This window comes from Capsicum annuum, chromosome 4, assembly GCF_002878395.1.
Source record: "Capsicum annuum cultivar UCD-10X-F1 chromosome 4, UCD10Xv1.1, whole genome shotgun sequence".
Classification (NCBI taxonomy): Eukaryota; Viridiplantae; Streptophyta; class Magnoliopsida; order Solanales; family Solanaceae; genus Capsicum; species Capsicum annuum.
Genome location: NC_061114.1, coordinates 214,270,503 through 214,297,481, shown reverse-complemented (window position 1 = coordinate 214,297,481; position 26,979 = coordinate 214,270,503). Strand labels below are relative to the sequence as shown.

The 26,979-nt window shown below is 34.1% G+C and overlaps 2 protein-coding genes across 3 annotated transcripts; one reads left to right on the top strand and one right to left on the bottom strand.

The window, feature by feature from the left end:
- Positions 1-1,604: 1,604 nt before the first annotated feature.
- On the top strand, positions 1,605-3,188 carry LOC107867358 (aspartyl protease AED3). The gene has a single exon (XM_016713542.2). The coding sequence runs from the start codon at positions 1,745-1,747 to the stop codon at positions 3,059-3,061; it is 1,317 nt and encodes a 438-aa protein (XP_016569028.1). The 5' UTR covers positions 1,605-1,744; the 3' UTR covers positions 3,062-3,188.
- A 107-nt stretch (positions 3,189-3,295) lies between these two features.
- Positions 3,296-16,780, bottom strand: LOC107867357 (ATPase family AAA domain-containing protein At1g05910). Of its 2 annotated transcripts, none has more exons than XM_047411008.1 (11): positions 16,594-16,780; positions 10,854-11,118; positions 10,009-10,110; positions 8,040-9,848; positions 7,769-7,957; positions 7,525-7,667; positions 5,835-6,080; positions 5,040-5,226; positions 4,308-4,373; positions 3,966-4,215; positions 3,296-3,809 (listed from the first exon to the last, which is right to left on the bottom strand). In XM_047411008.1, the coding sequence occupies exons 2-11, from the start codon at positions 11,076-11,078 to the stop codon at positions 3,436-3,438; spliced, it is 3,591 nt and encodes a 1,196-aa protein (XP_047266964.1). In that variant the 5' UTR covers positions 11,079-11,118; positions 16,594-16,780; the 3' UTR covers positions 3,296-3,435. The 2 variants fall into 2 exon arrangements, with proteins under 2 accessions (XP_047266964.1, XP_047266965.1); XM_047411009.1 differs by having other exon boundaries at positions 3,296-3,803.
- Positions 16,781-26,979: the final 10,199 nt, after the last annotated feature.

Sequence of the window (26,979 nt, the reverse complement as noted above, 5' to 3'; positions counted from 1 at the left end):
TTTGATTATCGGATATTAAGGTATCAAATGAGTGTCGGATTTGAAACTACCTATTGATATCCGAAAGTATCAAATGGGTCTTTCGGTTATTGGGTTTGGGTGTATACAATGCTAATGCCGTGGCATGAGTACCTATTTGAGCATGAATTGAGATCATAGAGGTCCCCTAACTCAAGGTCGTTCGAGTTTTAGTGAGCGTCGAAACTTGGGTCATGATCATCAATCAATGCGACTATGATTGAATGTCTGATATGCTGCTCTAACTTGAGCTATATAACAACGAAATGACGCCTTGCTTCAATGTGAATTATGCGACAACAAGATCACATTAATCGTATATTTAGTATCGACATCTTCATAATTGAAAAAGACTATTGAGGATTATTCGACTTAAAACCTCACACTATTTAATTACACAATAAATCATATAAATTTTAAACTTATTTGGATTTATATACTCCAAAATGAAATTAAGCATATATATATATATATATATATATTTTTTTTTTTTTTTCTGGATTGATTGCAAGCTAAGAAGGGGCAAGTTGATTCCATATAAGGTGTAACGTAAAAGATTAATTTTTTGGAAATGAGGTTCGCGCAATTCCTGGCGGACCCCTTAATTTTTATTTTATTTTTTTAAAAAATCTTACCAAGACAAACTAGTTATCTTTTTAGTATGACTTTTTTGAGAGTTTCTGTTTTGATTTGTAAGATTCAAATTGTGTCCTTTTTCCAGTAATTTCTCTCCTAGTTACCATCGAGTATAGACTAAAATTTAAGAAAAGGGTATATGCTACCAAAATTCCAAAAGCAATTAAGTTAAACAAAATATTGTAAATGTTTCCATTATTTCCACTATATAACCTAGAATTCGAGTAAACTCCTCAACGTATTTAGGCAAAATTAAATGACTTTGTGGTTCATAAACATATATGTTTGGTGATTTTTATTTCAATTGACAAGCTGGACATTAATGACAAGATGGAGTTTAAAAAAAAACTGAGAGGTTGGCTAATAAGGACATAAATTGGAAGCATTGGAGCTGCGCTGTATCAGCATAAAAACTATCTTTTACTTTTTGTCTTCTTTTGTTACTTTCATGTAGTAATGTATGACTTCTCCTTACACCATTTTGGCTTCTCTATAATTATCAATTATATGATCAAAACCTCACGTGAAATGTTGGACATTCACCAATAATTTCACAACCCTTTTCATATACTAAATGCGAAATTAGTATTTTAACTTTATAGGTATTGAATTTTAGAAAGACGATTTCAAATGCTGGTAATAACCGACTTCTAATTTAATATTCGTGCATATTCAATGAATTGTTTAACATAAATACATCATTTGAGCAAAAGATGTTTGACTCAACCGATCTAACCCGTACTAAACTTCTACTTCCGCCCCTACCATACATGATCTAGGATAAGTTTATCGTATTCAACTGAATTCATTGCTTTTGAGTCTATGTATTTAAATTAAAATAAAATGTGGTCACAAAATATAATGATACTCATCCTGAATTGACGTACTCTAAATTTTGAATTCGCCTCTGTATTTATCACCCAACTCACACCAGAGAAGCTAGCTGCATGGGGTGAAAAGAGAAGGGGATTGGGGGTGTCTTCTATATATACTCTTGTTTCTTTCTTGTTTGACATGTATCCTCACCAACATTCTTATCTTTTCCAGGGTCGTGGCTAAGTCTAACCCCGTTAAGATAGAAAAGAAAAACATGGCTTTGGCCATTGCTACATTCTTCTTCATTACTCTTCTTTCAACAACAAAAGCTTTAGCTTTTGATTCATGTTCATCTAGTAATAACAATGAAGAACTTTCAGTCATTCCCATTTATGGAAAATGCTCACCTTTCAACACGCCGAAGCCTACTTCTTGGGAAAACACTGTTATCAACATGGCCTCAAAAGATCCACAAAGGCTTTCTTACTTGTCAAGTTTAGTGGCACAAAAGCCCAATTCAGCCCCTATTGCTTCAGGCCAACAAGTGTTCAACATTGGTAACTATGTTGTTCGGGCCAAGATTGGTACCCCGGGCCAGCTAATGTTTATGGTCTTGGATACCAGTGCAGACACTGCATGGGTGCCATGCAGTGGCTGCACTGGCTGCTCCTCTACTGTATTTTCCCCCAACACGTCATCGACCTATGGGTTGATGGATTGCTCTGTACCTGAATGCACACAGGTCAAGGGGCAATCTTGCCCTGCTGTTGGTGCACCGGGTGCTTGCTTCTTTAATCAGTCCTACGGTGGAGCCTCATCGTTCTATGCCACATTGTCTCGTGATTCTCTTAGACTAGGCACTGATGTTATACCGAATTATTCATTAGGATGCATCAGTGCTGTGTCCGGGAGCTCAATCCCTCCACAAGGGTTATTGGGCTTGGGTCGGGGCTCCATGTCATTGCTCTCACAATCCGCATCACTCTACTCGGGTGTATTCTCGTACTGTTTACCAAGTTTCAAATCGTATTATTTCTCTGGATTGCTCAAACTCGGCCCATTAGGCCAACCCAAGAACATTAGAACCACACCACTTCTTAAGAGCCCACATCGGCCGTCTCTGTACTACGTGAACTTGACTGGCGTAAGTGTGGGCCGCGTTCTAGTCCCTATAGCTCCCGAGCTCCTAGCCTTTGACCCGAATACCGGTGCAGGCACCATAATTGACTCGGGTACGGTCATTACCCGATTCGTCCAGCCAATTTACAATGCAATCAGGGATGAGTTTAGGAATCAAGTGAAAGGTCCATTTAGCTCCTTGGGTGCATTTGACACGTGTTTTGCATCCACAAATGAAGCTGTTGCACCAGCCATTATATTGCACTTCACAGGGATGGACTTGGTCCTGCCCATGGAGAACAGTTTGATTCACAGTAGTGCAAGTCCTTTGGCATGTTTGGCAATGGCAGCAGCACCAACTAATGTGAACTCGGTATTGAATGTTATAGCCAATTTGCAGCAGCAGAACTTGAGGATTTTGTTTGACACAGCCAATTCTCGTTTGGGAATAGCTCGTGAACTTTGTAACTAGATTCGAGGCCTCCTCTTTTACCGCCCGTTGTCACGTCTTATTTAGGAGTTGACCTTCAATTCGATTTGTAACGTCTTTTCTATCTCAAAGCACTTCATCAAATGTGAATTGATTGATCTTGTATTTATCATTTAGTCTAAGCCTTTAATCAATTGCTAAGCAGAGGGCGGGTACTGAAGACAAAAATATTAATATTAATGAGAAGTGCATAAAAGCAGAAGAGGCGGCAAGAAATAAAACTATAATTTTCTCTTTTTTTCTCTTTTCCTGTGTAGCACAATAGATGCAAATTCGTTGACATCTCATGAGCGGATAAATAAACTGTTGAAACTAAAAAAATAAAAAATTCCCATGCTAGAAAAATTGGTGCTACACTAAAACTTCAACGCATCCTTGGCAAATTTTGACAAAAAACTCAAAATTGAAATCTTGAGATCTTCGCTTGTCCCAGTTTTTGTTTCAAAAACACCCTTCATGACGCGAGTGTATAATCTTTCCAGCTGAGGAATGCCATAGCCCTTTGTGTGCTTCAGGAATTGCTTCTTCACGGACTCTATTTTACGGGACGTTTCTGCATCTACCATTGTAACATCTTGGCATGTGCCTCCACTTGTATCTGGCATGTCTGCGGGTTTATTCCCGTCTGCAAGACTGCTTTCTGGCCTTCGCTCTAAAGCATCTCCTCCTTCATGGTCATTAGATGACTTGGAAGGCAATGGATCCTGAGGTTGTAATTCATCATCTGGCACTACAGCGTAGATAGAACATCATTGTCAGCCACAAGAGGATTTTCTTTGTCTCGAAACATTAGAACAACCAAAAGGTATGCAAGGTTCACAAGAGAAATGTATCAGGAACATCTGGATCTCAGGAACAGTTTTTTAGCAAATACAAAAATTATTACCCGATTGTGCAGAATCAGCATGTTTCTTGTGCCTTCTCAGTGCTTCATAGCTCTGATCCAAGTTGACTTCAGGCTGGACATTACGCAGGCGGGCGCTTGCTCTAGTCATAGTAGAAGACTGCAAGACTGGATTTTGTGGCAGTGCATCTCCACCTAATTCATCAGGAATTGACGCTGGACCCCCTTCAGCAGCAATCTTGTCACAGAAGGCAATTAAAGCAGGATCCATTTGGGAAAGCATTCCTTGTACCTGCAGAAATGCATCACCCAATGTCAAAGACCAACAAACTATACAAGAAAGTACACTGATGAATTGGAGATTGGTCGCAGCTGTGAACATACTGAATCTTGAAGTTCATAAGCTCTACTAACAATCCTCGCTCCATTGTAATCATCTCCATTGTACTTCTGCAACATAGGCTTAAACCATCAAAATACGGCGATACATAGACATAAACTGCTTATCCAATATTATTCACTTATCCTTTGCAGTTCTTAATGTAAGCTATACTCAGAAACCAGAATGAGAGACAGATTTCACAGGAAAGAGTTGTTCCCTCTTATAATCCCAATTGTAAAGTTAATATTTAGAAGAACGTAATGAGAAGTCAGAACCAAGTTTAACAATTTGTAAGGAATTCACACAAAAAGTGATTAGTTCAATTGCAGCCACAGTAACATCTTCAGCCAAGCAGTTGGAAAATACTGACTGAAAGAAGGGGAGCAAATCGGACCAGAAAAGATACTATGAAGATAGATAGTAAGCTTGGTCAATTTTAAAAGTGATTGGTGCAGTACTGACTTGTCACAATTTTGAGTAGGGTGGTTGGGAGGCGAAAGTTGAAATGCAATGGTAATATCGAGTTTGCTTAAGTTGTACAATGGTGATTCCTGGCATCCTCCTTTTCTTTGATATGTAATATTTTTTATTGATGAAGGACAAAAGTAGGCTTCACAATAAGTTCCTCGCATCCTACTACCATGAATGTAGACTAAGAATTGCCGACCTACCATCCAGATAGTTTGACAGATAGAAATACATAAGTATCAAATGCATTAAAGAGAAGCATCTACCTTTGCGTTGGTGACAATGAGATCAAAATCTTCTAAGAAAGCTTTGGTTGTGATATATTTCCCACTGTCTACACGCTGCAACAGAGTTGCCATATCCATTGGGTTCTGTATGATCAAACGATAGTTTGGAGCATCGTCATCCATTACTGGATAATGGAAGACGCTAAACCGTTTATCGTACAGAATCCTGCATTGAATGAAATGTGCTGGATAATCAAAATACAATTTATATATGACACTGCCATGAGCAATAATTGAAGACAATTTGTGACACCTAAACCCTGTACCAAAACTTGACAGAAACACCCACAAAACATGCAGAGGGAAAGGGGAAAAGAAAATAACAAAATGAAGAAACTATAAGAAAAAAATGTGCAGATGAGCCAAATGGTTGAAGTGAGGATTAATGCACAGGGATGTGAAAACAGCAAAATAGAAGCAAAAGAAAACATGAAGCAGTTTCACAAATACAACATAAAATCCATTTCTGAAAGACCATATCTCCACTGATGTGCATCAACATGGAGGCAACTCCACATATAAGAGGGTGATTACTTCATCCAATAGAGTTTCTCATGCCCTGAACAACAAAAAATTCATGAAACATATACACAAATACTTTCAAATATAACAATGAGACATTCACTGCCATTCCGTTTCCAAACGTAGAATTAAGATTTAGTATCTGAAAATATAAATATGTGGATATTACCATGAAATGTAGTTAGTTCAACTAAATTTAGAAACCATGTTTTGAGACTCCAGTTAATGTGCTTTCTCAGATCAAATATATACCGGTTGCATACATCACGCAGGCACATCCTCAATCGCCTAAGGGCATGGCCCTCAGCTTCAGCTTTGGCTTTTAATTCGGACGCCTTCGGTCCAGCAGACACCTTTGGCGCTTTTGGGAGTTCAGGAAGGGAGTCCAATTTATCAGAATTCTTTGTCGTAGCTTCAACTTGAATTGACAAAGCAGCTTCAATGAGACGATCAAAGAACAGAGACCTGTCTTCATCTGATGGAGTATCTAAACGTAAGCTGTAAAAAGCGCAGATAACGTACAGTTGTTAGTACTACCTCGAAAATGAACCCAGATATAGCATTTATCAGATCATTTACCGAAATAAAAGGAACAAAGTATAATTCTATATCTATCCGTCCACAAAAGGATGCTTCATACAAGCTTACACAATTAGGTTCCATGCAATCTCCAAAGTTTAGCAAAAAAGCATATTATAGAGATTGCAATAGTAGGATCCCTAAAGGACATTAACACCTTCTGCAACATAATTTTCAGTAACAATATGTTGTATTTCATTTTCCATAATCTACTAATATCCGATTGTAGATATCATTATCTTTCTGAAATGGAGTTGTTGTCATCATTATCTTGTTCACCAACTGAAAGCAATGCTCCATCACATGGACCCTCTATCATCAGTGGTTAAGAAGATCATAAAGGGCAGCCCGGTGCACTAAAGCTCCTGCTATGCGCAGGGTCCGGGGAAGGGCCCCACCACGAGGGTGTATTGTACGCAGCCTTACCTTGCATTTCTGCCAAAGGCTGTTTCAGATAAGCAAATGTTATGGGATAATGGTTATAGCAAACCAAGTCAACCGAATATATTATGCAGCATGCCAGGTCACAATTTCTTTATGAAAAAAAGAAGAGCAGAATGATAATAAGGATTTAAAAATAGTTTGTGACCATCTTAAGAAGGTCCATGTAAAATTAAACTGTAAAAAGCTATGCATGTAAGAAAACGGAAGGGTTTATAGACCAAATTCCCTTCTAGCTTCACCACCAATGATACAAATAAGAGATGCTGTCAAAGCCAGATGAATTGCTTAGAGATGTTTTAGAGGAACCCTATTGGCTAGACGAAGGACAAAGTAACTTGCCTTAAATGTACCAAGAAGCAATCAAATATCATTAGCAAAATATTTTACGATACCCAAAACTACTTTCAGACGCAACCTTGATATCACCACCAAACTCAACGTAATTTAGGCCCAAAAGGTATAATTGCTAGTTGCTTCTCCTCCTATGTAGAGAACTTATTCCCACAACCTTTCAAGAAGTGCCTTTGACCCTACCAAACTTTGGAGTAAGAACCGTCTGTGACTGCAAACATCCAGTTTATCCTAAAAGGAAAATACATTGTCCATGGTGTTGAGGATAAAAAGCTGTAGTTGCAGAAACCACAACGTAGGCAGAGACCAATACCATCATTGGTATAATTATTCCCTCTTTTTAGAAATTTATCCACAAATACAAGTAACATCATTGAACACATCAACCTTCAAACAAAACCTAACATGAAACTGTTTGCCAACTAAAACAACGAGGAAGTAAAATTTACATGCAACTGGAAAACAGTTCAGATAACATACTGAATGAAAGTAAATAATAAGAATATCCAGAGTATGCAAAGAGAATCATGCTAACTAAAAGGTGGAGCTCAATTTGAACAAAGCATACATGCTATGGTGTGAAAATACTGAAGAGGGCTCATCAGGTAGATCAGAAAGTGGTACAGAGGAAGTCCCAAATAGTAGTATAGGCAAGTCAGATGGGAGCTCTTCCAACAGTGTCTGCAGGACAGCTTTGAGCTGCTCGTGTGCCTGAAGAAATAAGGAAGGTCAAGAAAATCACCAATGCACTAAAAATGTCAAAATAAAGCACTGTAGAATGAGGCAATGGAAAGGGGTGAACAATAACTCACATTCTCCCACCAAAGATGGAAATTAGGTAAATAGAGTATTGACGGAGTTGTTCTCCTTGCTTCACTAAATATGTGAACTAATGCCTCCTCTGGTGTCTTGGCACCAGGGTCAGAAAGAAGGGATGGAAGTCCAAGCGAGTGAACAGGAAATTTTTCCAATTCATGCAAAATTGCAGGCCCTACATGATCCTGGAAAACTACATGAGTAAGTATATTTAGTGGGAAGTACATATTTCTCCAACTCATAAAAGAGGGGCCCAAAGTTAATTACCAGCCCAACACCTTCACCACCACATAGCAGAAGTCGAGGTCTGTAAACAAGAGGAACAGCAGAGCCATAGGAGAGCATGGAAAGTTTGCTCAATTCTGAAGAAACTGAAAGAGGAAAAATATCTGAAATGATGCTCATAGCTTTCCGGAGAGGTCCGTGCAGACAAGGTGCAACAACAGAAGATAATGGCCTAGAGTGCACAATTGAGCCTCTATGGGCAGCTGGAGTGATTGTCGTCATGGCCTCTATAAAATGATACTTTTCCACTGTAACTGATTCAACATCTATCAAGAACTTGTCATCACTAGTGTAAACTTGAGGATACTTTTCGCGGAATGCACGAATAGCAGCTTCTGTGCACAATGCCTTTAGATCAGCACCGCAATATCCTACGCAACTAGCTGCAAGTTCCATTTTTAGCTCCTTAGGCGGGGGCTGTTTCCACTTCCTAGTGTGAATATCTAGTATTTCAGCACGTGCCTCAAGGCCCGGTAGAGGAAAATTAAATTCACGATCAAATCTTCCAGGTCGCCTCAAGGCTCCATCAATGGCATCAACCCGATTGGTTGCACCAATCAAGACTACTTGCCCTCGAGAGTCAAGGCCATCCATCAAAGCCAGCAATGTTGACACAATAGAGTTATGAATCTGCTCTTGCTTGCTAGACCTAACAGGGGCAAGTCCATCAATCTCATCAAAGAAGATGATGGAAGGCTGGTTCCTCTGAGCTTCTTCAAATAACAATTTTAGCTGTCTTTCAGCCTCGCCCACCCATTTGCTCAGGACATCAGCACCCTTCCGCATATAAAAACTGACTTTCTGGCCAGCCTTTGACGCAGCACAAGCTAATGCTCTGGCGATCAGTGTTTTACCTGTGCCTGGAGGTCCACACAATAAAACTCCCCTTGGTGGGGTAATGTTATAACTTGTAAAAAAGTCTGGATATAATAGTGGGAAAAATACCATTTCCTTCAGCGCATCAATATATTCAGAAAGCCCACCAATGTCATCAAAGCTTATAGTTTCATCCACTTGCAGTGGTTGAATATCAGCCCCTCCCTTGGAGCTTGGTCCAGCAGTTTGAATCCCAGATGTCAAATTAGTGAAAGCTTCATTTTGATGACCCCATCCAGAAGCAGCCACGTTTAATCCCCAGGATGTTGTTCCTTGCATGTCTAATCCCCCAAAAAGCCAAGGTGGTCCAGATCTGCTCCCACCTCTACCCCAAGGAATTGGAGGACCTTGGTCCAGCTCATCTACAAGAAGAGAATCATCAGAGTCATCACCTCGTGTCAGCCGATGACGTTTATGAACTCGGGATCCTCCTCTTCTTACATCTCTGTTCACCTTGGTCCCCATCCCTTGCTGAAGTACCCTACGAGGAGACCTTGGCCTTTGTTTAACTCCTTCCATAGAAAGCCTGCGTACCTCAGCTCGATTGCGGAGGTCATATCGCCTTCTACCGTCCTGTTCTTCACCCTCATCATCATCGCCATCTTCGTCGCCTTCATCTTCACCCTCATCCTCTCCATCTCCGTCACCGCCACCCTCATCCTCTGCCTCACCATCATCAGCATCATTATCATCTACATCATTTCCATTGTCAGGATCATCCTGCCCAATCTTCTCGTCAGAAGTATCTTGTTCATCATCAGACCTTAGAGTTAACTGCTGTCTTGCAATTGCTCTTGCCCGACGAGGTCGTAATCCTGCACGACGAGGACGCAGTCCTTCACGTCGAGGCATGAGGTCATCCTGACTTGCACTGTTATTATCTACTCGGTTCCTAGAACTTCGATACTTCGGGCTCTGAAGCAAATTCACATTAAACCAATTTTCAGAAGAACATCTACCACTTCACGCAGTATGAAAAATTAGATAGGTCATTTGATATTCATATATAACTTGCTATATGCTATTTTACAGTTTTAGTTGGAAATTCATGTTAACAAAATAATAGAAACCTTACCATTAAGTCATTATCCTCAGTTCCAGAACTGTCTGTATATGCTTCAAGGTTCACAGATACTCTCCTCTTTCTCGTAGAGCGTCGAAGGTTGGCAGCAACTGACTGCCCAAAAATCATTTCAAACACTTTATAACTTGTTCTTTTTCTCCTAAATACTTTTACAAAAACCTTACTATGTATGTGCAAATAAGAAGATAAATGTCACGAAAAGAGTAAAAAAGGGAAGCCCGGTACACTAAAGCTCCCGCTATGTGCAGGGTCCAGGGAAGGGCCAAAGGGGTGTATTGTGCGCAGCCTTACCTTGCATTTCTGCAAGAGGCTGTTTCCAAGGCTTTAACCCGTGACCTTCTGGTCACATGGCAGCAACTTTACCTGTTACTCCAAGGCTCCCCTTCATGGAAAGAGAAACAGAATCAAATGGGTACAAAGGAAAAACATTTCCCAACCAAACGTAGAACAAGGCTAACTACATCAGAGATGGTATTATTTCGTGAGATATCGCCATCCAGTGCCATATACAAAATTATCTGATCATGAAAATTAACTAAATAGGCACCAGGGTGTTACCAAAACACAACATAGACTGTATTGTAACAATTTCTATTAGCGACATTAGTTTAATCCAACTGCATGTCAGATATCCTCACGTTCACTACCATAAGCATGAAAAAAGGAAGACAACGTAGTACAATCTAAGATATGCTCACTAGCCAAACTGTCATTTCAGAGTAAACTTAAATGTATAAACAGATCTTGAGTTTTAAGAACAACAAAAAAGGAAGATGCATTTCGTTCACAAGATACCAAACATAAACACAGGCGGGAAAAACAAGAAACAGCCATACATCTGCATTTTTTGTCCGCACTGGCCGACTTCCAGGACGCAACATCTTCGCAATCTGAGACGCTGCGGTCCTTGTCTTGGTCTTACTTCTCTTAGGGCGGATTATCTTTGGAGTATAATACAAGTACGGGCGACCATACAATGATGGCCTTCGCCGAAGCCTGTCACTTGTGCGAACTGGCCCTGAAACAGCGTCATCAGCTTGACCAGATCGTTTAGAATACATTTTGGTTACAAATGTCTCTCCATGGAGATATACCACTACCCTGCACATGTAGATGTCAAATTGTCAGCAAACAGATTCAACATCCACATAAGAAGCATAGTCCCATATATCTACTTGGCTAAAGAATAGGAATGGTGCATGCACTTCACCTAATCTAGAGCATGATTATACTAGTAGACACAACAAAAGGCATATAAAAGTATAATTTTTTGCTTACTGCTGGTAAAGGAGGATGTGACATAAAAGAACGACAAATTATATATTAATATATTACCCTATGCAATACTCCTTCAGCTCCTATTTGCGTGACACCATTTCCGTTTTAGTCAGTTGCAAAAAGAATGATACCTATTTAGTAACAAACTAACAATTTAACTTTAAAAATACCCATCTTACCCTTCATCACAAGATTTATAAGTTATAACAACACAAATATCGATGGCTCATTTTAGACCACAAGTTTCAAATCCTCCTTTATTTCTTGAACTCCGTGCCTTAGTCCAACACCTTCACATAAATTGGGATGGAGGAAGCAATACATTTATGTTCTTCTTGATTCTTAAATAAAGCTAATACTCTCCTATTCAATTGAGTGAATTGCCTGATTTGTTTTCACTGAGATTAAGACATCTGAATATTAAGATGCACATTAAGACTTAGATGTCTGAATCTTAATGCACATATGAATTATTAAGAAATTATAGTAAAATCTAAATACTAAGTAATTAAGAATGTTCGTTTTTAACACCTTTAATCTATAAATTTTTTAAAAGATAAATTAATATAAAATTCAATAAAATACAAAATCAATCTAATACACTATATATTAGCAAAATTCTTTAAGCAATTATATGGTAGTGGTGACAGCTAGGGTTGTGGTTGTGGATGCTGATTGAGGATGATGTTGGCTAATGGGGGAGTGTGGGCAGTAGCTATTGGTGATGGTAATTGACAGTAGAGGTTGATGCATGGCGATAGTTGTTGGTGGCAGTTGATAGTTGTGATGGATGATGGTGATAGTTAATGTAGGTGGTGAACAATGATGACGGTTGCTGATATATAGTGTGGTAACCAAAAGCGGTGATTCGTGGTTGTTGTGGCAATGGTGGTTAGTGATGATGATTATAAATGGTAGCTAGAGGTAGTGACAGACAATAACGAGGGTAGTGGATGAGGAGATCGGTTGGTGGCACGTAGTTGATAATGGTGGGCGACAATGGTGGTAGTTTGTAATAGTGGGCAATGGAGATATCGATGAATGGATGAAAATAGTGACATCTTAATGATATTAAGACTTTGTTACAGATCTTAATTTCAGATCTATTGAGATGCATTAAGTAGTTGAAACATAAAAGGAAAAAACACACTTAATGATTAAGATTCACAGGTTACAAAAATGGTTTTAATGGACTAAAATTAAGACCTTCATTAAGTGCAAACAAATGAGACCTTAGTTTGAATATAGCCATTTCAACTATTTATTGCTTGTAAAAAAATAAATGGAAACCATTATTACAGTTTTGATATTCCAAGGGCTTGAAATCGGTATAGTCCACCCAAGTTTGAACACCAGCAGTTGCAAAACAGTTGCAAAACTAATACAGTAAGTTAATCCATCCTATGTGAATCAGTGCAAAGATGAAAGCGTGTCTTTGATTTTTTACTGAATCCTAGGAGCACCAAGAAGAAAATAGAGAACTTCAAGTACTTTTTACTTTTATTTTGTATAATATTGGCTTGAGATAAATTTAAATGGAGAACCTTACAAAAAACAGGAAACAAGAAAAATTCAAATGGAGAAACATAGTCGGCAAGAATTCAACTTGTTTGGGACTGAGGCGTGATTTGTTTTTGTTGTTTAGAGAACCCAAGAGGTGGATGATAGTTCAGAGGACCACATTTTTTTGTTTAGGTTCTCTAATTTTGTAAACCACTTATATACTACGAAAGTTTCCCACCACATTATAGATATTAATTACACCTTATCAAAAAACCTTATAAGATTCCAAGTCAACTACAAAATATTGTTTCACTATAGTACCATAGAGAACTTTAGAGAACCAATGCAGCTCCAGTATTATTAAAAGCCATCTATTTGCTACTTTAAAGCGATGAAACAATGTAAAGATAGGAGTTATTGCTTCATGGACAAAGTTACACGCTTTAAAAGAAATGTGTGTTTCAAATAATGTAAAAAGTGATCCCAAAAAGAAGTGAAAGAATCTTTAAATCTCAAATTTAGTAAGTTGGATTAGTATTGACTTAGGTGGGAATATACTGGGTCTGTTGTTGTTGTTGTTGTTGTGAATTAGCATTGACTTAATTGTACATTAAACGCTGGAATTAACTATTTCAATTGGAATTTTACTGTTATAGCACTATATTCATACAAATTTGGTACTTAAATATTTTTGTAAATTTTGCATTTCTTTCTAGATTTTTTATAAACTGCACCTTTTGCTTTTAAAAGCATAGCAGCCACCGAATACTTACTTCTCTCTCCCTGCAACTAATACAACCAGACTAACCTCCAAAACTCCAAGTATCCAACAAATCCACCCTACGCGTACTTGTGACTCTTGAGACTACCAATGAACATGTTTATTTTGATAAATGCATAATGCTCTATAGCATCAACACCAACACTATCCTATCCGCAATGTATGATATGAGATTACCATTTGTTACCAATACCAATGTCTTCAAGGATTTTGAGCAAGAACTCCCAAGTGACATGATCATAAGCCTTTTCAATGTCCAACTTGCATAAAATCCCTGACCTTTTGAGTTTCACTTTGAAATCAACTAATTAATTTGTCAATACTGCAACATCCATGATCTGTTTCCCTTGAGAAAAGCCATTGATGCATATCAACCAGCTTTCCCATCACTATTTCATCCTTTCTTTTAAGAGCTTGGACATAATCTTATAGACCCCTCCAACGAGACTAACGGGGTCTAAAAATCTTTTTAACTATTCAGCACCATTCTTCTTGGGAATCAAGGCACCTGAAGTAGCATTGAAAGATTTTTCAAACATCTCATTCTGATGACAGTTTTAAATAGTAGACATTATATCTTCCTTAATAACTTCCCCGCATTCTTTATAAAATCCCATTGTGAAACCATCTGGACAAGGAGTCTTTTCCACTGAGCACAAATTGAAAACTTTGAAGACCTCTAACTCTGTGAAGGGTCTTTTTAACCATTCGTTCTCTTCATCACTGATTTTAGAGCAACCTAAGAATTCAATTGAAGGCCTCCAAGATTCTGTTTCTGCATATAACTTCTTGTAGAAATACACAATGGTTCTTTTAATCATAGGCATTTTCACTACTTCTTCATCCCTAAGTTTCAACCTGTATAAGGTATTGAAAATACGTTTACCTGATCAAAAGAAAAAAACCTGTATATGGTATTATATATCTTTTATTACCAGTAGCCATTCTCAGAAAGAATTTAGTGTCTTTACCCCTGCTTGAGCCACAACACTCTTGATTTCTGTCTCCAACTTGCCTCATCATTGTTAGCAAGTTCCTCCTGTTCCACCATTATTGCTGCAGTATTGCTATAATCATCATCTTGTCTTCATTAAGTTCATATTGTTTTGTATCTGATCCAGCTCCGCTCAGTTAACTCACTCAATAGACTATTCTTCTTATTAACCAACTCCCCAAAGTTTGTCTGCTTCATTCCTTGAGTTTGTTCTTTAGCAATACTGGCTAACTGAAAATCAAGGAAACCTTGTAACACAATTTCAGACAACCATTTCTGGTTCAGCCCTTTAAAACCATCCACCCCTAAACACCAATTCTCAAATTTGAAGCAAGACTTCTTGTGGTTCCAACTTCAACAATCTAAGGAAATAAGAGAATGATCATAATTGGCTCTAGGTGGAATTCTCTGTCTTATATCAATTTTACAGAGGACATATGCTTTTTCTTTCTACAGAATCATCTACTACATGAGTCTATATCTCTCAAGCCAAATACACTACCAACTTCAACTTGTAGCAATTGAATTCAAGGGAAAAATAAGTCCTACGCTACACTAGAACCCGGGAGATCCATGTATAACCTCGAAGCCTATCCTCTTGGGTTCCCCACCAGATCAAACTTTAGTAACTGAAGTTGGTGCAAGAGCAACCTTTAAGTCATCAAATGCAGCATAAACCCATAAGCATCCAAAATGATTATTGACAAGGGGGGGACCCCTTCTCGTAGGCAGGGGAAGCTTGATAACCGTATTTTAAATCAGACTTGTACTAAAAAATCAAAAGTCATACTATGCAGACGCAATGCTAGACCTAAAGTTTTATTTGTTCTAATATAATCCTACACAGAGTGTCCATAGGACAAAGAACGTCAGTTCCTTCCTTGAACTTCCCTAAATCTCCCACTCCCTAGGAAACAAAAGGAGAAATCAAATTTCAAAAACAGAACATAAACTTCACAAGTCTCATAAAACCCCAAAGCAAATGCCACCGCAATGAAAGTAAACAAAACAGAGCAAAAACGCAACCAAACAACTGCACATTGCAAAGAAGCCTCAAAAACAGGCATGCAAAAGTGATTTTACAATAATCTAGGGTTCAATTTAACTTCAAAAAATCTCTAAAACCACTAAAAACATCATAAAAGAACTACAATGCTTTACCCAACTCCAAAACAAAACGCAAAAAACGATAAATGTCAAACATAAAAATCTCTCTCGCCGTAAAAGCAAAACACAGAGCAAAGTAAACAAGTGGAAACCCACAGTAGAGTGCTGATGAGGTGAAGATTCTAATGTGAATGCTACAATTCGATGAGAAATCCTACACATAACCTCAACGGCTAAACATAAATTCATTAGTCTCAAAAACCCTAAAGCAAATAATACCGCAACGAAAGTGGCCAAACCAGAGCAAAAACGCAACAAAACAACTACACATTGCAAATGCAACAAAAACAAAAGCCAAACAGGCATGCAAAAAGCAATTTACAATAATCTAGGGTTCAATTTAACTTCTCCAAAACTACTAAAAACAGCAGAAAAACAACGCCAACGCTTTACACAACACCAAATAAAACCAAAAAATAGGCTAAATGTTAAACAGAGAACTCTGTCTGACCGTAAAGGCGAAAAAACAGAGCGAAGTAAACGAGTGGAGACGCAATAGTAGAGTGCTGATGAGGTGAAGATTCCAATGTGAATGCTACAATTCGATGAGAAATCCTACACATAACCTCAGAGGCTAAACATAAATTCAAAAGTCTCAAAAACCCTAAAGCAAATAATACCGCAACGAAAGTGACCAAACCAGAGCAAAAACGCAACAAAACAACTACACGTTGCAAATGCAACAAAAACAAAAGCCAAACAGGCATGCAAAAAAGCAATTTACAATAATCTAGGGTTCAATTTAACTTCTCCAAAACTACTAAAAACAGCAGAAAAACAACGCCAACGCTTTACACAACACCAAATAAAACCAAAAAATAGGCTAAATGTTAAACAGAGAACTCTGTCTGACCGTAAAGGCGAAAAACAGAGCGAAGTAAACGAGTGGAGAGGCAAGAGTAAAGTGCTGTGGAGATGGTAATGCTGATGTGAATGCTACAATTCCGATGAGAAATCAGGAAGAGTTGCCGTCGCCGGAGTAGATGAGGAGGAGGAGAGTAAAGAAGGGACGACTGAGAAGTGTTGGTAAACAAAGGAACAATGTGCGTTTCGGTTTGTTAATATAGGGTAAATAGATCCGACCCGCTTTGGACCTGTGTTCAATTGGGCATGGGTATTTTTGTCTTTTTAGCATTTTCTGTCATATTTCTAAAAATCACTAGTTGGTTACGATTGTGCCATGCACGGTTCAATGTTGATCATTGAAAAATTTATGTTATATATAATTCTATCATTTAACTAAAATTTTCATTTGTTTGGTTGATAAATTTCTAGTTAGACATATATTATTATACTAGTCTTAGCATACGCGTGGATGTGTTCCACGCGTGTAATTTGTTTCAATAAGTTCAATTTTATAAAATTATTTTGATGTCTATTTTTCGACTAAAATCAATTTGTGTTTGACTAATAAATTTAGAAACAGAACAACTATTAGTATTTGACTAACTTTAAATATTTGACAAAGTCTTTAAAAGTGCTTTTAAATGTATTTTCTCAAAAATACTTTTAAAATAAAATTATCTTTTTTAATTCATGAAAATAGTTGAAGTTAAAACACGTTTTATTTGTTAGATTTATTATAATCCAATCTCTCATCCTTTGATCTAAGGTATTTTCAAACATATATACTTAATTTAATGCATTATGTCATCAGAGTGTCTTTCATATCATTTAATCTAGGACCTTTATAATCAATTAATATTCTATTTAGATTTTTTTATTATTCAAATTAGTTTTTTGATATGTGCTTTAACATGGATTACAAATTCAAGTAAATAATGAATATGATTAATTGAGTAACAACTCAACAATTTAAATTCAAATTAACAGACATTTTTTCCTAACCTACAAAAAGAAAAAATTTAAAAAATTGACTTCATAATCATTTTCATGAGGTATTAACATACCTTATAATGTAATACATGTCCACGCCCACAAAATTCAAATCATTTTATTAATCAAACACAAATAAATATAATTTTTTTTTTGTTCATAAAAAAATAAATCTGAAAATCACGAAGATCCATTAACAATAGTTACAACTTTAGCTCATAAATTTCTATAATAAAAAATATATTTGTGAACCTAGAAAATAATTAAAGTTGAAATTGAATAATATGACGTTATGCAAAGCTTACATTACAAACATTCACAAAATAAGATTGTGAAGAAAATTATAATAAAAAACAACATAATATTTAATATGCTTTAGTTAAATGACTTACACATTAAAAAATTTATATTACAAACACAAAACCTAGAGAAAATAAATTCTCCAAAATATAGTATCATAAATAAATATATGCAAACAATAAAATCATTAGAAAGTGTCATTAATTTTAAAATTAATAATTTTGCTAGAATACTTCAGCTTTGACTTATATACAATTAAAAAATCAGATAGTAGAAAAAAGTTATGTCCCAATTTTAAACTAATACTTTGAATGAAAAAACATGCTTGCAAGTTGCAAAACATCATTTACTAAGGAATTATAATTATTTAAATTGATAAAAGAAATTAAAATTATCCTTATGATCATATTTCTCCTCAGAGGATCGCTTAGAGCTAACTTAATTTAGATCATCGTGCCATATACCTTAATAAGACCAATTTTGTTGTCTAGCTCATATTTGACTTTATTTGCTTTTGATATCTCAATGACCTGCATGAACGCATTATGGAGATCACAATAACACCAAATTAAGGTTTTCATATAGACAAAAAATATAGTAATAAACCCTTTCTCATTTTTCTAGATCCATTTACATGTAAAAACTTAATGATCCCAATATGCCAAAATTCCCACAATTGAGATAAACAAAGAAAAGAAATGAAGAGGCTGTCGACAGTCATTTTTTTCAAGACAAAAAAGATATAGAAACAATATTCAGCTTATGACCGTATTTTGAAACCAATACTAAAAAAATGATGGATGGTAGGAGAAACAAATTTTGGTAGAATGTATGGATTGTCATACTCCTCAAAAAATACAATAAATAAAGTTTATGAACAAACATAATGATGATATGTTAGATCTCATGATTTATTCACAATTAAACTAAATACATATAATAGAAAATTGAAAGAAAATTCATAAATTCATATAACAAAGAAGGCTAGAAAACTCTAGTCATGAACGCAAGAAGAAAACTTTAATTAATTATCAATTATCAAATCAAAAAAATTTTAGGTAAAATTTGATCAAAATACGATTTGAATAGAATTATAGACATTTTTTTATATAAGGTAAAAAAAATATGATTTAGAAGTTTTATATAAGGTAAAATTCTAATTGATTTAGAAGTGTTAAATAATACAATTTCATACCTGAATCAAATAATTTTTTTCCTTTTGCATAGATTTAATATATATATATATATATATTTGTTTTGTTTAGTAAAATTTTTTTCTTAAAAGTTTCCATGCGTTTTTCCTTTTCAGCAAACATATTTTGGTTCTTAATTCTATTTTCCTTTTACATCACTTTTCTCCTAAAAAATTGCAAATGCCTCCTAACAAAAAATTTCACACATTATATTTAATTCCTTTTAGGTATGAAATTTTTCCTATTTTTTTTAATCCTAAGAATTTAAATAACAATTTAATGATAATTATTTTTTAAAAATAGTAAATGACAATTTTGTCTGTTATGGAGTATTTTAATGAAGGGCAAAAAAGTTCAAATAACTTTTCTAAGGGTTTTCACACTTTTAATATATTATAGATTATAGATTATAGATTATAGATATAGATATAGATTATAGATTTTGATTAATGAAATTTGTAACGTACTCGCGTGATGCGTGGATGATATTAAAGTAATATTTTAAATTATTTCATATTGAATTGTTTTTCTTGAGCATATTAAATCATATTACCTTAAAAAAATTAATTATATGACACTCATATAATTTCGAGAGTCAATCAGTCTTTTTGTACTTTTCACATAGTATAATGAAATATTTTAAGTTAGTTAACTCTTGTAATTTAGAATAACTTTTATGTAATTTTCAACTAAAACATGTTACTCTCTTTGTCCGAACTTTTGTGGCATTGATAGTCAATTATATTTTAAAAATAATATAAGTTTTTACTTATTGAGATCTATAATAACTTTTTTTCTATTTCAATTTAAGTGGAATTTATATAATTTCAAGAGTCAACCTAATATTTTATATTTTTTAAATTTTTTAAGTTGTTAATTATTGTGATTAATATTTTTTTTTACATATTTTTTGGTATATATAACAAATTAATTATTTTTTAGATATTTTAAGTTGTTAAATGTTGTGATTTATTATGTATTTTTCTTGAATATATGCCAGATTGTTTATTTTTTTTAGATATTTTAAATTATTAACTATTGTAATTTATAATATTTTTTAATGTAATTTTCAAATAATATATGTTACTCTCCTTGTTCAAACTTTTGTGGCACTACTAGTCAATTATGTTTTCTAAATAATTTATTTTTTAATTATTGGGATTTATAATAATTTTTTCTATTCTAATTTAAATAGCACAATGCTTAGATGATCACAATAATTAATTAGGGATGATATAGTACAAACATGTCTTAAATGATTTATAATAACTAATTAGAAGTGATATATCAAAATTATTATAAAAAATATCTGTTAAAAAAATTAAGTAGACTTCAAATAAGATGTCAAGTTAATTTAATATTAAATATTATTATTTTTTTAATACTTATGTGACTTATAATAATTAATTAGGGATAATATAGTAAAATTATCATTGAAGTAGTTGAAGCAGACATGTAAAAAATGTCTCTTTTATTTTATTTGTTAAACATAATTAATATTTTTAATACGTAAATGACATATAATAATTAATTAAAGATGATATAATAAAATCACAAAGCAAGCACGTCAAGTGACGGCAAGCAGGGATGTCGACGATGTGGTGTGTGCTTCACCTGCCACACCGTGACTTCTTATATAAGAGAATTTGCTATTTTGAAATGTTCCTAAATACTTGTGATATAGCCATCAAGATTTATATACTATACTAAAAATAGATATACAATAATACTTATACAATTTGAAAAACTAATGAATAATTTATTCATTTCCCCTTTATTAGTGAATATTATTCCTTCTCAAAGCATTAGATTTATTATATTCAAAGAGTGATATGATAATAGCGAACAACTATTGTTGAATGGAGGGAGTAATTAGTGGTTTATTACATCTTTATTTTAGTTATAAATATAGAGAGATATTAGTATAACTAGTGCAAATAAGATAAGTACTACATATTACACAAAGCGAAGTAATAAATGATGGTAATGTAGTCAAATTACTTTTAATTAATATTTTTCTTAATAGAGGATGCAAGTCTAAAATATGACAAATATTTAGGAATAAAGTAAATATGTTGTTGTTGACTTCTTGCTGTTATTATTATTATTTTTTGGTCAAACAAGATTTTGTTTATTTAACAGAAATTTTACAGGGACTCTCCCTGTGGCATAGCCACTACAGAAGTGCTAGCGGAAGTAACCCTAGCTATTCTAGGAGAAATATGTACAACACGACTATCTATACAAACATCATTAGTTGTTTTATAGAGTAAATTCCCTAGATGGTCATCCAAGTTTAAGAAATTGCCTAGAAATATCATTTTTATTTTATTTAGGACAAAAATATCACTCAACTTTTTTTATTTTCCTTAAAATATACTTAACATCTCAAAAACCTTCTCTCTCCTACTTGGAATGTCATGTCATTAAATTTTTTTTTATATATAAATAGATCTATTTAACTTATCAAACTTATTTAGCTAAAGTTTTTATCCTAATTCTTTTTTTAAAAAAAAAAATTACATATGATATACTAATCATTGAAGATTAATTTAATTACACCAAAAACTTGAATTATTTTATTTGATAAGTACTTTTCAAAGTTTCTTTTATTTACTTATTTATTTCACCACTTCAACAACAATCCCAGTGTATTCCCACAGCGTGGAATCTGGGGAGGGTAAGACGTACGCAGTCCATACTACTACCTCCGAAGAGGTAGAGAACCTGTTTCCAATAGACCCCTGGCTCAAGATAAAGGATAGTAAACAAGGGGATGGATGACATAACCGAAATAAAGAATAAGAAATAATAAAATAAAATCAAAGAAATATAAGATACGAAAAATAAGAGCAACACGGAGTAAGAAAAATAGGAACTAAGAAATAAGAAATAGGACACCCACCTAGTAGTAACATACACTTACATACCAAAGACATCTATGTACACTGTCCTATGATTACTAACCTGACTACACAAGAGCTCTCCTGACTGCTTGCTACAACCCAGACACTAACACTAGTCTTCTACCCTTATCTTCGACCTCCACACCTTCTCATCTAGGGTCATGTCGTTAGTAAGCTGAAGCTGCTCCATGTTATGTCTAATCACCTCCCTCCAATATTTCTTCAGCCTACCTTTACTCCTCTTGAAGCCATCCAACGCTAGCCTGTCACACCTATGAATCGGGGCATCCGTGCCCCTCCTCATCACATGCTCAAATCATCTCAGCCTTCCTTTCCGCATCTTGTCCACCACCGAAGCCACTCCCACCTTCTCTCGGATAATCTCATTCCTAACTCTGTCCCCTCTAGTAAGCCCACACATCCAATGCAACATTTTCATTTCCACCACCTTCAATTTCTAGATGTGAATGTGCTTAACCGGCTAACACTCTGCTCCATACAACATGTCCGGACGAACTGCCACTCTATAGAATTTGCCTTTAAGCTTAAGGGGCACCTTCTTATCGCACAACACTCCTGAGGGTTGAGGCGAGCCTCCACTTCATCCATCTTGCTCTTAATAATATTTAAAACTCAAGTACTTATGAAAATTGGTACTCATTTAATTTTTTTTTGTTATTTATTTTATATATTAAAGATTCTTAAAATGTAAAATAAATAAAAATGATGGATTTCATAGTTTAGACATTAAATTTATTATTTATATGAGAATAAAAGAATAAAATCCACTTTTTTGGATTATACAAAAGATTTTTTGGATTAATATAATCCAAAGATATTATATTACCTTCAAATATAGAGTAATAGAGAATAAAAGAATATAATTTGTTATTTAAAAGCATTGATGCCAAATCTACGGTATTTTTTGTTGTTAAATAAAATTCAATAAGAAAAATTTAATATGTATTATTTCCTGAAAAATTTAATTTGGACATACATGACTTGCAACTTTTTATTCAAGGTAATTTTTTATAAATATATAGTGAAAAGATGATTTTTTTTTTCTTGTAGATTTTTTACAAGTAATTGCCCATAAATAAATCAAGTAAATCCATAAGATAAGAAATAAAAATTTAGAAAAAAAATTATTATTTTTAATTTATTTTCTTCACTTTTCTTGTGATCATTATATTTATATTTTACTTTATTAGACAATTAAACACTAATTTATATCCGTACTTCATTCTAAATTCATCAAAAGCAAAGAATAATTGATTGAGTAATATTTTATAAATACATTTGTAATAGTATTGAAGAAGGTATCATTTTGTTAATATTTCTTAAAAAATTTAATTTGTTTCAAGACTACATAATTTTTCTTTCCTTCAAAAAAGGAGATCTAATTCTTTTATTCTCATATAAATAACAAACTTAATGTCTAAAATATGAAATCCATCATTTTATTTCTTTTATATTCTAAGAATTTTTAGTATATAAAATAAAACGACAAAAAAAATTATTGTACCAATTCGTATAAGTACTTGTATTTTAAAATTATTATTAAGTGGTGAAACAAATAAGTAAATAAAAGAAACTTTGAAGATTACATATCAAATAAAATAACTCAAGCTTTTGATATAATTAAATTAATCTTCAATGATTAATATGTCATGTATAATTTTGTTTTTTAAAAAAAGAATTAGGATAAAACTTTAGTTAAATAAATTTGATAAGTTATACATTTATAAAGAAAAAAAAAATTTAATGACATGGCATTCTAAGTAGGAGAAAAAGATTTTTGAGGTCTTAAGTATATTTTAAGGAAAAAAGAAAAGTTGGATGATATTCTTGTCCTAAATAAAACAAAAGTGATATTTGTAGGAAATTTTTCAAACATAAGTGACCATTCAAGGAATTAACTCCTGTTTTATACATGTCCTGATTTAATAGTGGGTATTTCACCCTTCTAACTGTCATATCTCTATGTTGATCTGCGCACAAAATATTCATTAAGGATGCATAGTGGAGACTCCCAAAAAAACATAGTTGTAGTCGAGGAGCTATGCATAAAAGCAGTAGTAGTAATAGTAGAGATACAAAGCATCCGCTAGTCTGTTTTGTTTTCTGTAAATGTGATGTATCTCTGAATTATCCGTTGTTTGTAGAATGTATCTGCAATCACATAAGAGAGAAGATATGTCAGTGAATGAACAATTAAGTTGCCTAACAAGTTCTTTGGAATCAATATTTATCTCAAGGGAAGAGATAACATGCTTTTATCCAATAGTGAGTCCTTGAAAGAGAGCCTTTGCCTCAGCTTCAAGACTATTGGGGCTATAGCTAGAGCTAGCGAAGCTAAGGATCCAGTTTCTCGAAACACGCCTCCGATGAGAGTGAAGCAATAGTATTTAACATGATATATGAGTACACAGGAGGATTCTATTTAACACGCATTGTGAAGGACCTCCTTGGGACTGTAGCCTGCCAAAAATTGGAATGTTCTTGCTTTTTAAGCTATATGAGAAAGTGTGAGCAACTGAACCAACACTGCAGTTAATTATTATACCAAATGTTACTTGAATTGTACTTCAATTATATACTCAAACTTTTAATTTAGGGAGAGATACACATCTACCTATTCACTTTAATGGGACATCTACACCATTTTTTTTCCCCTCTTTTCTTCTTCATTACTTTTCTTGCATCTTCTTTGTTGTGTCTCTTCTCTTATTTTCTCCTTTTATTACTTTATTTATTTTCTTTCTTGCTATTTCCTGTTTATGTTTTTCTCATTTTGTTGTTTTGTTTGTTTTTCTTCTTTTAATTTTTGAGTTATTATCTCTTTGTATGAATAATTTTGTACTTTATGTTTTTATTCAGAAAATTAAAAAAACTGAGATTTCAAGAAGAAGAGGTGGATTAAAGCAATTAAAGTCTTCAAGTGAAGTTAATTGGAAGGATGACGCCAAAGAAGTTGTCTACTAAGAGGTGAGAATGAACTTTCACATTTTTAAAAGAATTATAAATTTCTTTATTGCTTACTTTAAATTTTTTGTACATGCAACATGTTTGATTTAATTTCTGTTTATTTCATAATTATTTTTTTTACTTTTCTTAAATTGATTTTCGTATAAATTGCATGTCGAAGATCCGACAAAGAACAATTTTAGAGAACTCAAGAAGTTGATATTACTCTTATTTAGAAATCTAGAAAAAAAAATTGACCAGAAAAAAAAAGCATTAGAAGAGAAAAAAAATCTATAAAACAAAGAGACACCATAAGATGCCATCAATAAAAAAAATTACCTTTAAAAGAGTGAAGAATAGAGAACAATCATATAACAAAACATATGGATCTATTACTAAAATAGTGAAAAGAAAAGTTTACCGATTCACTCAAAAATAGATGAAATTTATAAGCAGAGGAAGAAAGTATGAAAAATATAGAGAAGCCACTCCATATCTGATTTTTTCTTTTTAAGGAAAATAGACGAAACAAAGCCTACAACAAGAGAAAATCTGTAGAGAATTGTAAAGGAGATAAGAATGGTGCATAATAATACAAAAGTGATGCACATATTGGTTCACCGATGAAGAAAGTCAACATATATTGTACAATTTCTAAGACCTTTAGTACGATTAACAGATGATGTGTTTTCACTCGGTGCTCTATATCGATTAAGAAAACATTCGAATTGACATAATTGAGGTATAATGTAATTTATATATATAGTTTTTATTGTCTTTATGTTGTCTAATTGCAGGAAGTATGTTTCTTATTTTTGTGACCTTTTTTGATAGAAAATATAAGATTTTTGGATTCTCATTTCATATATGATTGTTCAATGGGTGGAATCAACCATTGAAAACTTAGGAAGATGAAGTAACAAAGAAAATGATTAATCGATTATTCTGATTTTTTGGTCACCTTAGTATTTTAGTTTTATAGGTAACGTCACATACTGCTTTCTTGTAAGTTTCTTTTAATCATTTTCCATTCAAACATACATGATTAATTTATTTTCTTATATTTTTTTCCCCACCTTGACAGATATATAATTGATTAGAAGTTATTAGAATAACTGATCAAAGATATATCTGTGAACATGTATGACACCTGTTAGCTTACAAGATCACACGATATGTACTACTTGCTTGACTTTATGTAGCTCAACATGCAATGAGAACTTGTCTTTTCTATCATGTCATTACAAATATTTATGAACACAAAGGCAAGTCACTTGAACTTTGTAAAAGATATCATAAAAGGCCACATTTTCTTGATTTGTGATTGAATATGGACTATCTTTGTGAATCCTAAATTTGTTGACTAAGTGGCTTAATTCTACATATTATACCTTTCTGCTCTTGCTGCTTTCTTTAATCTTCTTCCACCTTCATCTTTATGCATTTGATCCACAACTGTATGCATTTTCAGTTCCTAAAAAATACTGCTAGCTTTCAGTATTCATCTTTGTCACGATCCGAATCGAGGCCCTGACCGTGATGGGCATTCCGAACCGTGGAGGCCCGAGCACCTCTTTTCTATCTGGAAATCATGAACATCGTTCACATACAATAAAGAGAAATGCGAAAATAAATAGACGTTATGGTCATACTCTGAGTTCAATTTTACAATACCGAATGAAATCAATAGACATCTAGACAATATCCATCTCAGTGTGCGAGATCTCTAATACATCAGAATATAATAACTTGTCTATAATGGGACAAGGTCCTAGTCGGACCCAAAATTAAAATCCAAAATAATACTCCAGCAACAGGCCTTCCGAAATAAAGAAGGCTCACCAACTGCACACATCGGTCTGAAGATTCTACGGTTTGGCGGGACCCCTGGATTGAGCCTCAGACACTGAAATATAAGGGGTCAATACAAACGTACTGGTATGTGAAACAACTCAAAATAGCATGCTTTTAATACAAAATAGATGAGAGCATTTCATAAAAATAATGACCATAATACGTAAGTAAAAATACATGGGC

Coding starts and splice junctions, on each gene's coding strand:
- LOC107867357 (XM_047411008.1), bottom strand. CDS start 11,078: ATGTATTCTAAACGATCTGGTCAAGCTGATGACGCTGTTTCAGGGCCA. Junction 5,227..5,834: donor CTGCGTGATGTATGCAACCG/GTATATATTTGA, acceptor CATTCAATGCAG/GATTCTGTACGATAAACGGT. Junction 4,374..5,039: donor TCATTGTCACCAACGCAAAG/GTAGATGCTTCT, acceptor CCTATGTTGCAG/AAGTACAATGGAGATGATTA.
- LOC107867358 (XM_016713542.2), top strand. CDS start 1,745: ATGGCTTTGGCCATTGCTACATTCTTCTTCATTACTCTTCTTTCAACA.